General features: G+C 47.4%; 5 protein-coding genes across 5 annotated transcripts; 3 read left to right on the plus strand and 2 right to left on the minus strand.

Moving 5' to 3' along the window:
- Positions 1-450: 450 nt before the first annotated feature.
- Positions 451-3,125, plus strand: PGRI_002930 (putative Rho guanyl nucleotide exchange factor; the record flags this gene model as incomplete). Its single annotated transcript, XM_040788006.1, has 6 exons — positions 451-966; positions 1,029-1,346; positions 1,456-1,599; positions 1,649-1,867; positions 1,923-2,151; positions 2,203-3,125. 6 exons carry the CDS (start codon positions 451-453, stop codon positions 3,123-3,125), a joined length of 2,349 nt encoding a protein of 782 aa, XP_040651778.1.
- A 573-nt stretch (positions 3,126-3,698) lies between these two features.
- Positions 3,699-4,139, plus strand: PGRI_002940 (SBDS family protein; the record flags this gene model as incomplete). Its single annotated transcript, XM_040788007.1, has 3 exons — positions 3,699-3,862; positions 3,918-4,041; positions 4,092-4,139. The coding sequence occupies 3 exons, from the start codon at positions 3,699-3,701 to the stop codon at positions 4,137-4,139; spliced, it is 336 nt and encodes a 111-aa protein (XP_040651779.1).
- A 478-nt stretch (positions 4,140-4,617) lies between these two features.
- PGRI_002950 (mismatch-specific DNA-glycosylase) lies at positions 4,618-6,701 on the minus strand (the record flags this gene model as incomplete). The annotated part of the gene is made up of 3 exons (XM_040788008.1): positions 4,618-5,655; positions 6,271-6,587; positions 6,644-6,701. 3 exons carry the CDS (start codon positions 6,699-6,701, stop codon positions 4,618-4,620), a joined length of 1,413 nt encoding a protein of 470 aa, XP_040651780.1.
- A 2,306-nt stretch (positions 6,702-9,007) lies between these two features.
- PGRI_002960 (putative NADPH oxidase (NoxA)) lies at positions 9,008-10,828 on the plus strand (the record flags this gene model as incomplete). The annotated part of the gene is made up of 4 exons (XM_040788009.1): positions 9,008-9,117; positions 9,171-9,425; positions 9,479-9,888; positions 9,939-10,828. 4 exons carry the CDS (start codon positions 9,008-9,010, stop codon positions 10,826-10,828), a joined length of 1,665 nt encoding a protein of 554 aa, XP_040651781.1.
- A 449-nt stretch (positions 10,829-11,277) lies between these two features.
- PGRI_002970 (uncharacterized protein) lies at positions 11,278-12,617 on the minus strand (the record flags this gene model as incomplete). The annotated part of the gene is made up of 6 exons (XM_040788010.1): positions 11,278-11,815; positions 11,865-11,919; positions 11,971-12,107; positions 12,162-12,333; positions 12,385-12,427; positions 12,480-12,617. The coding sequence occupies 6 exons, from the start codon at positions 12,615-12,617 to the stop codon at positions 11,278-11,280; spliced, it is 1,083 nt and encodes a 360-aa protein (XP_040651782.1).
- Between the last annotated feature and the right edge of the window lie 282 nt (positions 12,618-12,899).

A 12,899-nucleotide genomic window follows, 5' to 3' on the forward strand; every position in this document is an offset into this window, starting at 1 on the left:
AGGTCAGGTGAGGTGGGTCTAGGAACCCTGGAGCTCCCACTATTTTTATATAAGCGGCGATGCTTGGCACTCGAAGTATATGATTTCAACTTCCAAGTTAAAGAGCTTCACTGTTCCAACATCTGCTAATACATGAGAAAAGAAGAAGTTTACCCATGAAATAACATATGAAATGTATTATTTCAATTCCAGCTATCTACCTCACCTCATGACGTACATGGATGGGTTTCAAATTCGCAATCTCGACTACTGCCTGAATAGTGGCAGTTTCCCCTGTTTTCGATACTTGCACTTTCCAGCAAAGATGTAGGGGCAGTCACTCCCCGTCGCTCTTCCCTCAATATGAACTTCGATCCCGTTGTGTTGAGCAGTCGGTTAGGTCCGCCTCTTCTTTCTCCATGCCATCGGAATCTGAATATATTTTCTTGCGCGCGATCGCTATTTGGGACAATGGCAGACCACGATGAAATGGACATTGAGAAACAAGCACTGCTGGATGATAAATCCGAAGAGAAGTCTGAGAGCAGTGGTGGAGTGACTCCGACCGATAATCCAACAGACCATCCATTCAAGAAATGGGTGGACAGCTTTCGAGGACGAAAACACGAGTCGTCCGGACGACGAAAGGTGGATGGTTGGTCAGATGGATCTTCTCATGGCTCATCTTCTCATGGCTCGCAAGGTCAGCAGTCGAGTACATCAGACTCATCGCAGCTCGGAGCCGTCAAAACAGCCACAGCAAGCATTGCAAGCCAAAGTTTGTTCAGATCGAGGACAACTATTCACAGCGCAACAAACCAGAGCTTGCGATCAGATGTACGTCATTCTGGTGACAGCTCTCGGCCAAGCTCAAGTCACCAGGCTGATGAAGCTGCGGAAATACGGTCTACCAGACGACGCCATATCCTACAGGAACTTGTTGAAACCGAGTCTGATTATGTACATGGTCTGAAGGCTCTTATTGGGGTAAGCTATTGAGCCAGTTTACCCCTCTTGGTTCGATGCTGATGTGCTCTGTAAACCAACAGATCCTTACAATCTTTAGCACAAGGCGTGAGATCTATGACAACGTCCAGGATATCCTCGAAATACATGAACGCTTTTTGACCCAGCTCCAGGCGGCATCTCCCATGTCAGCATCTCAGGCTCAACAGGCAGGCGTCTCTGAGCTTACATCCCGTGGAATCGCCAAGCGTATAGGGACCCTTGATCTAGGTGGCCTAAGGGGACTTCAGCAACGATCATTGAGGACCCGTTCACTTAAGGCATCGATCAATCAACGCTTGATGGCACTCAGTGCTGAACCAGCAGAGGTACTAGATGTTGCCCGTGAATTTGATAGATTGGTAAGTATCAGTATACCAATGGTAGTGCATGTATTGACTGGGCATTTTATAGTTACTCTCATTCCCTGTGTATGACCAATTTTGCAGTAACTATGAACTATTGACCCAGGATGTTGCTCTGTTACGCCGGTCAGTTGCCAACTGGACGATATACGATCAGGGAATCGAGGCGCTTTCAAAATCGGTGGCATCCACGGAGCGACGCAGGCAAGAGAATAACAAATCAATGACATTGAATGATTTGTTGATAAAGGTGTGTGAGTAAGATCTGATGGTTGTTTCAACCACTAACAAGGATACAGCCCATCCAACGTCTTTGCAAATACCCCCTTGTGCTACAAGATCTGCTCAGAGCTACCCCTGTCAGTGATTGTCCATCTGCTCATGACGAACTTCAGCAAGTTTTGGATAATTTACGGGTGCTGGTGACACAGATTAATTTGGCGGCTGGAAACCCAATCAACAAAGATCGCATCCGAAGGACAATCATTCTCCAGGGGAAGGTGGATATCTTGAAATCAGTAAGTACCCCAAGATCAGTTCATCGATCTAATGAATGTGGCTAAATAGTTTTAGCAGCACGCACTCCAGGATATATACAAAGACTTAGGCCCACTGGTCATGTGCGGTGTGCTCCATGTCACATACCAAACGGCGGAAACTACCAACGGGGAGTTCATGGTCTGTGTGCTTTTTCACCGCTACCTTCTTTTCGCCAAGGGAACCGATGAGTTGCATCGACTGGAAGCAGTGGCATGTATCTATCTAGACAGTCTCAAGATTGATACGCTTCAAAATGGACGAGGTGAGTAACTTTCTGTTGCTATTTGTGCGTGATATATATCTGACATATCAGGGCTGTATTGCTACGGATGTTTATTTTCTTGGAAGCTCCTATTTCAAGACCAAGATGAGAACTACGAATTCGTCCTCAGTGCATCATCAGCAGTTGAAGAAAAGCAATGGAATACTGAGATTCTCAAAGTATCCGCTGCTTTGGTCGAAACGACCCAGCCCAGGACGTGGGAGCCCGGAAAACATTCTTTTCTGGCCCTGCAACTGGTGCCTCTCGACCATGTTCAATACACAGTGTCTTCCATGGCGCGGAGGTCGATGGATCTAACGGCGATCTCCCGCAAGTCCCACGTTCAGCATGTAGTCCTCAAGAAGACACACTACCCGCGCCATACCGAAGAACCGGCCATACAGGCGGAAGGTGAGATTGAACGACCCAAGACGCCTATTGACCGCTCTGCATTGACATTGACTGCTCGCCGAATTGATCGAATCCGGCTAGAGCGACTAATCGCAGAGGTCTACACAGGAGACCTCCTTCCATCACCAGGAATGGTACTCGGAAGGGGTGATCTCTTCAGACGTGGTTCGATCATGAGACGGCTAAGCCTTCGCCCAGGGTTCACTAGACGGTCGAGTACCGAAGGTACCTTTTATTCAAGATCAGCATCGGCGGACATGCGCCCGGACGAAGAGAGCTATGAAATGGACAAGGAGGCAACAGGCGGTAACGAACTAGGGGAGGAGAAAGAAGTCGAGGTTGAGTCGCCCCAAACACCCACCACGCCTCGAAAGACATTACTTTTCAAGGGCTCACCCAAGAATCCCACATCGCCGGCTTCCTCACCTCTCAGTGATAAGCGACGGAGCCAGGATGGAAGTTCCGAGTCATCTCCATCTTCCCGGAAGTGGTCGTCTCCAAAGAATTTCTTCAGTGCATTGACACCCAAGAAGTTGAAAAAGACCCGCTCTCAGGCTGACTGAAGTTTACTATTGTTAGACAAGTGTTATCCTTTCTAAGGTGATTCTGGATGGTTCTGGTTCATGGGGGAACATTGGAGTCAAAGGGACATTATAATTAACTTGGCGAAAACGTAATGGCTTGGATTACTACCCCGTATAGCTTGAAATACACACACTGAAAGCAGACCTCCAACTTGCCACTTCTAATTTGAGACTTATCCCCACGTTTGGCGTCACAGCGGATCCGACAGCGGGTAGGGGGGGAGCTACTATGACGTCGTGTGCAATAGTTGGCAACTCACCGTGTAATAAATGTAGTAAAGTGAGGAACTAGAACCACTAGTGACATACAATGCTATCCACTGTGATTTAATTGTATAATTTGACAATTCAGATGGTCCCCAAAGACATTCGAAGTTCTTTTGTTTGCATCAGCTCATAGCATGACGTCACCAGGCATCATCACCTGAGCTCCCACCTTGGAACTATTAAACCACCAGCTTTTACCTTCGATTCTTCTTCTTAAACCATTTTCACTCTATCTTCTTAATACTATTCTAAACTCTTCAACCTTCAACCTTCAAACCCTTCAATATGGCCCGTGGAAACGAAACCGCCTCCAAGATCTTCTACAAGGGTCGCTCCGACGACTTCATTGTCTTCGTGGATGACCTTGACGTCCTCCAGAAGTGGAAGAATGACCGCAGCATTCCCCTGACCGAAGTTTTGAACGGCTGGAAGATCTTCCTGACTCACTCGTAAGTGCTTTCAGCTCTTTTGATATTTCGTCAGATCACTAACATCTGGATATAGTCACGGAGCCCAAGGTGTCCTTGATACCGCCAGCCAGAGCTCTCTTCAGAACGAATTCGGCACAACCAAGGAGGAAGAGTGCATGGTCAAAATCCTCGAAGGCGGCGAATACCAGGCCTCCACAGTAAGTGATTCAGTTCTACATCAATTGAAGTTATACTAACTTTACTTTAGGCACGCGAGCGTGAGGGAGGCAAGAATGACTCCAACGGCAGCCGCTAAATCTGACCTCTACACCTTTTGGGTCAATGGGGAGACCGGATAGCTATTGATGTGTCACATTGAAGCACACACTGGAAACCTACACCCCCTCCTCTACCCCTCACCTTGACCTCTATTGAGATATCCATATCCTCGATCGTCCCTTCTATGGCACTTCGGCGCATGGTCCTTTCGGAAAACGTCATTTAATACCCTCTATCTGCCCTGGAATGGGCTTGGAGGGATTGTGCCGTTTTGGGTTTACATCTTGGTACTCACAGGCTTCTGTACCTGATATCATGAGATAATGAATGATGAGCGATTTCACTCGTCTACAAATAAATAACCATTTTTTTCAATCACCATCTTGAACATATCCATTCGTAAAGATTATTCAATCCTTTAAAAAACAACATCTGGATGATCATAGCTCATGATAATACTGTATAGACATGGTATAGCGACATGTATACAAATAAAAACAGCTGCAAACCCTATATCAAACTTCATCTTTAACAACCACCTCGTCCTTAACCGCAACCTCATCCTTAACAACCACAGAACTCTGCTCCCTCTCTGCCCTCCTCCTCACAACCCAACTCCCCAACTCCGCCCAAACAGCCTCCTTCTCCGCAGGCTTCATCCCCGCCGCAAGCCCACTAGTCGTCGTAGCGACAAAAACAGGCGCACCACCCCAACCATCACAACGCCCCATATTCTCCGTCTCCGCCTGCCACCCATACCGAAACTCCTCCTTCCGAATCCCCCTCCCATGTCTAACCCTCCAAACAGCCTCCCAAATACTCTTCCCAACAAGACAAACAACCTCCGGCCTCTGCGCCGCAATTTTAGCCTCAAGCACAGGTACACCGGCATCCATCTCCGCCCGACTAAGCATACTCGCATCCCGCGTCGGCCGCTCCACAATATTCGTGTTCCCCACGCTGTACAGCGCAGGCAGCTTGTATGTATCGGCAGGTATATGACGGATACTTGTTATACCCGACGAATACAGCAGTTTCCAGAATAGGTTTGATGGGTGGGCGTAGGCGTGTCCCGTTATCCCTGTCATTATGCCCGGATTCACGCCTACAAGGAGGAGGATCAGGTTTGGGGGGATTGTGTCGCGTAGGAGGGATTCTGTCGGGCTGGCGAGTGGGGGTGTGGATGGGATCTTTGGTGTTCGTATGCGCTTGCGTTTTGTTGAGACGGGAGATGGAGTTGTCATTATCGACTGTGAGCGGGTGGTGCGTTGGGTGGTGGTTGCTGGTGATGCTGTGCGCGAGGTTGCTTTCTTGCGTCTTGGGCTGGAGATTATGGTTTCTGTTTCACGTTTGCTAATTTGTGGTTTATGTTCGGAATTGGTGGGTTGCGAAATAGTGCTCGAGGCACTCGGGGATGAGTGCGTGGTCCCGTTATGCATGAATTGCTGGAGCCTGCCATTGAAGCTGGTGATTTTGTTGACTGGGACATCGTCCATTGGTTCGAGGGTGAGCTCGACCTCGACTTTGGGTTGGATTCCTGTAGGTGGGGACATCTTGTTTGGTGTCAGTCAGATTGGTTAGTTCTTGGATTCCAAGCTCTAAGGTCGCTTGTCTTATATAAACACGTCGCAAGGCATTTATATGGAATTTTCTGGTTTTCAATGCCAGCGTGGGTGTTATTGTCAACATGACGTGTTTTGGATCTGGATAGAGCATCACGTGCAAGGCAGTCGTGGGTTGGTGCCCCGTTGGCAAGGCACCAACGCGTGACATGATTGACTAACTGGTTAGTTGACTATTCTGTTTGCCATGACAGGGGAACAGTGTTGTGAGGTCAATTGATCAAAATGACACTTTAGATCTACACAAGTTGAGGATACAAGTAGGAGGAATAGTTGGGCAGTGCACACGCACTATAGAGCATACGCCCACACCACTCAGATGAGATTAATGATACAAGCAATGTTATTCTTTCAAGTCGTCAAGTTCGTAATGGATTAAACTATTTACATGATCTAAGTCTGCTACATCCAATGCAGACCGAACCGATTTGTTATGCTTTCTGTAGCCCATGCCGTTTCGGCAATGTCCAAGGTTCCGGGCAAACAACCTATACAATCTCTTATTAGCATGTAACAAACTAAGTCGGGATATGCGGAATAGCGTACCTCGCCTTCACTATAGGCCCAGAAATAGACACCGATGCCAATCAAATAATATATTGCAGGGTCTGTGCCTTGATAAAGAAGCGCCGCGAGGAGAGCGCTGAGGGGGTATACGATGAGACGAATTTCGATGCTGCGGTGTGGTATTGAGCCAGCAAGTGGCTTGAGAGGCCATTCCCAGGCTAGGCCGACGAGGCCCATTATGAGGTTTAGGATTTGAAGAACGGGTATCGGAGCGACGGCCGCATCGAGGTTCCTGGAGATGAAGTCCCAGAATACCTTGGGCCATATGAAGGCCTCAATAGCGCTGGCAACCTGATCTGTTTGTATTCTGTCAGTGCCGGTTCCGCGTTGGAGTTTTGAGCGGTCAACGTACAAGCTGCTGCGGTGAGAATGATTAACCTCCCCCAGTGGTTCTTGATGAGCCTGCCCATTGTGTTGAGCTATGGACACTCGGTCGTATGAAAACTGTGTTGTGTGTGTAGGTGTGTGTGGTAGAGCTTCGTCCAGCGAAGATCTCGGAGGAAATAAAGTCACTTGGGTGTGACAAAATGCGAAGCTAATCTTGGGCAACAAATGTCGCGAACCCCAATAGCTGCGGCAGATTCTATGAGAGAATCACTTCATCATATGATCCAACAAGCCATAGAGAGAGGAGAATAATCCAGAGCACATGGAGAGTGGATATTATTGCAAGGGCTTATCGTGGAACCATGATCCCATATGGGGAAGAAAAAGCAGCATGTTCCGAGTGGCATGCTTGCAGGGACGTATAAGAATCTATACTTAGACAAGCGACCCCTCTGATACCCAGAGCTCGGATCACTTTGCCAGGATGTGATGAGCGCCAAAATGGTGAATGGCTGCATGGGATTGGTTCACATGCAAAAAGAATAGGGCTAAACTGTGACCCGCACGGATGAAAAGTATCGTAAACCAATCATTATGGGAAAAGTCATCGAATCCTTGCTAACCCCCTCTTCTTGAGCTTCTTGAAGAATTGACATAGCGCGTGTGATTGGGGAGTGGGGGATGTGACGGAGCGGATCGTAAAGTGGATGTCCGCAAATCAAAAGTCATAGCGCTTGGGCTTGGCGTGATGAACTGCAGGTGGCATGCATGGAACGCACAGGGGCCTTGATTTTCTCAAGTCTCATCCACATTCAAATTGTTTTATTTTAAAAGTGTTTTTCAGAATTGGGCTGTTTGGGTCTCATCTTTGTACCAGAGACAGTTTGGAAATTTCTAGATCAGATGACCAGGGTAGCCCTGATTCCAATGTGCAACACACCGTCTTTCTGCATCTTCTGCAGACTGAACTTGGTTTAACTTTTAGTGCTAAGTGGAGACTTTATCGGGAAAAAAGGGTCGTTGATGGGGAAACATAGCTCGAATGATTCATGATTCTATATTTGGGCCTAAAATTCTACTCGCTAAGGATCCTGAACCGAAGGTATTTTCACCAATTGGCTGCGGGAACCCTCGGGGCTCCTGTGTGACGGAAAGACAGCGCTTGCAGGAGACTTGCTATAGGCCAGTCTCCCAGCAACCGTCTTTCCTTGGCCTCATTTAACGCTGTCCATTTACGGCCACTCACCAGCCACCGGGGCATTAATCCTTTTTCGTATCTCGGCCTTGACTCGTTTAGCTTCCACCAGTTCAAGCCCATCGTCTAATAGAGCAGAAAGCCAACTCGGATACGATTGATCGAACCAGGGTGTGCTTCCATTTTCGTACTAGATTCGCTTCATCGCGGGGAACGTGGCACGGTGATCAGACTTCGACTCCGTAGAGCGTATAAACTCCGTGTCATGATTGGTGTGCCTGCTACGAACGGCCATTAAAAATAGAAAACTTCGTAGAGTATTAATTAAAACCGGGGCCCAAGGTCATAAGCAGGACTTTTGAAAGCCTTGGAAAGAATAAGCCAAGATAGCAGTTGAAAGAGAGGTGAAAACTGACGAGGATTTCTCAAGCGACAAAGATTCTAGCCTCTAAATTTACTTTTTCTGGTCTGTCCATTACCTATTTCAAGGAGAATTTCAAAAGCACAGACATTATAGATATAGTCTATTGGACTAAAATCTACCATAGTCTTTCGGTTATCCGTAGTGCCCGGTGGAAGCGATGTAATTATAGATCCGCCCCCCCTCATCACCCCTGCAGCTAAAACCACAACACTGGGATTCTCTGAACCTCCAACTTTTTTTCGTTCTTACACATTGACGTCGACCATGTCTACAAACTTGAAACAATAAAATATCTTTCATCAAGTGTCCAGTAACCTCATTTATTCGAGAGGATACGAGCAGGGGAATTCCCCGGCGAAACGCCAATAGCGCGACCACACAGAGTTACTATACATCTTGATCGAGCAGCACCACAAGCTGCAAGTTTACCGTTTCTAGCACAAGCTATTCAATACTATTTGGAATATTTTCAAATTCCCGAAGGCCCCGATTCTCAGCGCCTAAGCGAAACATCTCCTGGAAAATTGTGATTCGCGATAAGTTCATGGAGAGACATCGACGTTGACAAGCTCCGAACCCATCAACTGTCAATATTGACATTGGAGTCTTGCTGCAAAACGGGATCAAGAGACTCCATTTTCGACAGAACCTCAGTGTATATTACCGGGTTGCTGGTCAACCGTCTGGCCTTGTCACTCCTTTGATTGAATTATCGATTATCGCCTAAATTACTTGTCGCCGGTCGACATTCTTAAAAGCGCAGAGAAAAAATGGCCACAGCCCCAGTCTCCTGGTTAAAGAGGGCGGACTTGACCGTTTCTAAGGTCTTGTTCCATTTGGTCTTTTGGGGTCTACATATTGGCATCTTTGCTGCAGGATGGTATGCATGTGAACATCTATAATCTCTGGACTGCATAGCTAACATTATTATAGGTACATTCAGGCATCAAATCCAAAGTTGGCGCCGCTGAATGCCCTTACCTATTCAGTCTGGATATCGCGAGGCGCAGGCCTTGTCCTTTCGGTGGATGGCACTTTGATCCTATTTCCTATGTGTCGGAATATCCTCCGATGGCTGAGACCACAGATCAGATGGCTCCCACTAGATGAGTCGGCGTGGTTCCATCGGCAAATAGCGTATGCCATGCTAGTATTCACAGCTATTCACACCGCTGCTCACTACGTGAAGTAAGCTATTTTCTGATTTAGGTTGTCGCTGTTACTTTGCTAACATTACCCAGTTTCTACAACATCGAAAAGGATCAAATCCGCCCAGAACTTGCAGTGTCAATCCATTTTGCTCGCGCAAGTGGTATCACTGGCCATGTCATGCTTCTGTGCATGATGCTTATGTATACCACCGCACACCACCGCATTCGCCAGCAAGCATATGAAACCTTCTGGTACGGGCACCACCTTTTTATTCCCTTTATGTTGGCACTCTATACCCACGCCACTGGGTGCTTTGTCCGAGATACCGCCAGCCCTATCTCGCCCTTCGCAGGAAAACAGTTCTGGGATCATTGTCTTGGCTATGAAGGGTGGAGATGGGAGTTGGTCATCGGAGGCTTGTATCTCTTCGAGCGACTATACAGGGAGATCCGCGCCCGACGCGTGACAGTCATTACAAAAGTCATCCGTCATCCTTATGGTATGGTTTTCTTTCACAGATGTTTGATCGACCACAGCTAACGACCCTAGCCGCCATGGAGATCCAATTCCACAAACCAAGCATGAAATACAAAGCCGGACAATGGGTATTCCTCCAAGTGCCCGATGTCTCCAGTACCCAATGGCATCCATTCACTATCACCTCCTGCCCCTTTGATCCATATCTCAGCATCCACGTCCGTCAAGTCGGAGACTTCACCCGAGCACTTGGAGACGCACTCGGTTGCGGTCCCGCCCAAGCCAAAGACCTCGAAGGTCTCGACCCCAACGGCATGTACGAAGTTGCCCTACAAAACGGCCAGACCATGCCCGCAATCCGCATAGATGGACCATACGGTGCGCCCGCGGAAGACGTGTTCGAGAACGAAATCGCCGTTCTCATCGGCACCGGCATCGGCGTCACACCCTGGGCATCTATTCTCAAGAACATATGGCATCTCCGCTCAAGTCCGAACCCCCCTCGCCGGCTCCGACGTGTCGAGTTCATCTGGGTCTGCAAGGATACCTCTTCATTTGAGTGGTTCCAAGCTCTACTATCTTCCCTCGAAGCTCAATCTGCCAATGCGGCTGCTAGCGAGGGAAGCACTGAGTTCTTGCGTATCCACACTTACCTCACACAGCGTCTCGACGCTGATACCGCTGCAAATATCTACCTCAACTCTGTTGGCCAGGCTCTCGATCCTCTCACCGAGCTGAGGAGTCGGACGAACTTCGGTCGTCCGGACTTTAAGCGACTTTTCACGGCTATGAAACTTGGATTACTGAATCAGTCCTATATGACCGGTCTGCAGAGTTCTGGTACCACCGATATCGGTGTGTACTTCTGTGGTCCTAATACTGCTGCCATGCAGATTAGCGATGCGGCGAAATATGCATCCACCAAGGACGTCCGGTTCAAATTCTGGAAGGAACATTTCTAGACTTGATTCTGGTGTCGTTTCGCCTTTTGCGTTTACTTCTTGTTCTATACATGAATGACACGAGTCACGAATCTTCTTTCTTTCTTTTTTATTATTACCTTTCTATGATTTCTTGGACTCTCTACGTTGCGGCTTCTACTGATTTGATATTTTGAAGCGAGGCATGAATCAGTCTGAGCAGCGAGAGAAGCAATCACAACATACGTGGGTACCAGCGGGAATGCTGAACTGTAGGAATATATGGCAATAGACTTGACAATGTGCTTTGAATAATGGTTTTCGATGTATCCGTAGACTACGATTACAGGTCTTCTAGATCCTAATCTTCATTCTAAATTCAAGATGTAGGACATAATAATAGCTGCCAGTTCTTGGATTTTCCCTGCTTGTATGAAATTATTTTTACAGATACACATTAACATTAAATACATCTCACATCAAGAATCTCTCTATTTCCGAGAACGTTGTTCCTCAGAGAGAGTAACATCCGTAGTAACCACAATTCCCTCCTTATCATGTTCTATCGAGTCCTCTCCACTCCTACTCATATCAACAACAATATGCTGCTGACTCTCGCCCGTCGAATCCCGCCGTGACTTCCCCCACCCGAACGAGGACAGCTCATACGGATGTTTACCATATACATCCCCCTGACTCCTCGAAGAAGTAAACATACCGTTTTGTTTCGGCGTCCGACTGGTATGATTTGAGCTGCCCTTCGAAGAGAACCAGCGCGAGCTGCTGAAAAGTGGTTTAATTCCCGGTGCGCAGATTGTTATCACGGAGACGAGGGCTTCGCGAGACGCCCAGCCTAGGGCGGTTGATAGTTCGGAGATGTCCTTGACGGAATAGTAGGCGCGGAGGAAGGCGGCGATCATGACGAAGATTCCGGACGAGAAGAGAAGACATAGGAGAAGCTTTTGGGAGACGGGGATACGGGCTGCTATCACGAGGGGAATGGGGATTGTCATAATTGCAACGTCGGTTCTGTTCAACGTTAGTTTATATGTGGGGATTGGAAAAGTCTATGACTGACGTGATGCTGAGACTCTCGATGACGATATAGTTTAATGGGCGTATAGTACAGTTATCTGTGAATGGGGTTAGTAGCCACGAAATCAATGTAAATGTATCGATCTCACCTCCGGGATATGGTTTGATTTGCCAACTCGATTGTACGGGCTCACAGATAAAGACGTGGAAAAATAATGAGGCGATGAATGTGCAGATACAGAAGGCTCCAACGGCCATAGTTAAGCGGTGCTGCCAGAGACCCATTCTGGTATCTTGTTAGCATAGACTTTGAATAGCGGAAAGGAGTGTAGGGACGCACGTCAATCTGTTGTAGAAGAACATCAAGACCCCTTTGAATGACCACACCATGAAGACATAAGAGAGCCAGGCAATAAATGCGTGGATGGAACCGGTTCGTAGTGTTGCTACTTGGCTGTCTGGAACTTCCATTGCCGTTTTCTCGTTGAGACCAATATTCGATCCGTATACATCTGTCTTGAATTAACATGGAATCAAGTAGGAGGAATTCAGAGGGAACATACCCGTACAGAGGTAGAGGAAGACGGTATGCATTGTCCAAAATATCTTTTCTCAATTAGTATAATTACCTCTAATTACCTGGTTTCAGAGAACTGACCGTGGCAAACCCTAGACATAGATCATCCCAGTAGAACTTGCCCTTTCCATGTTTCCAGCGTGCGTAAATGCGAACTGCAATGATGGCAAGCCCTACAGCCCATTCTGCGAACAGCTCTGTTGTAACGTTGTATGCCATGACGTTAAATGGCTCTATTTTCGGACATCGGTTGAATGAATAGATGCTCTAGGCAAGGCGGCAACTAGACTGTCCTCGAATATGGAGTGTCAATTTAAATGATAAGAATAAGTAACATAAAACGAGTGACTCGCGAACTAAGTGACCGTTGAAATATCCTTCAGTATATAAGTACTACTATCTCCTTCTGTGCGAACGATCGACCACAACTAACGAACCCAATCTGTTTATGAACCATGGACTATCCAGAACAGGGTCTTCCGAACGGAAAATCGTTGTGGA

The sequence above is a fragment of the Penicillium griseofulvum genome (genome assembly GCF_001561935.1).
Source record: "Penicillium griseofulvum strain PG3 chromosome Unknown contig_79, whole genome shotgun sequence".
Lineage (NCBI taxonomy): Eukaryota > Fungi > Ascomycota > Eurotiomycetes > Eurotiales > Aspergillaceae > Penicillium > Penicillium griseofulvum.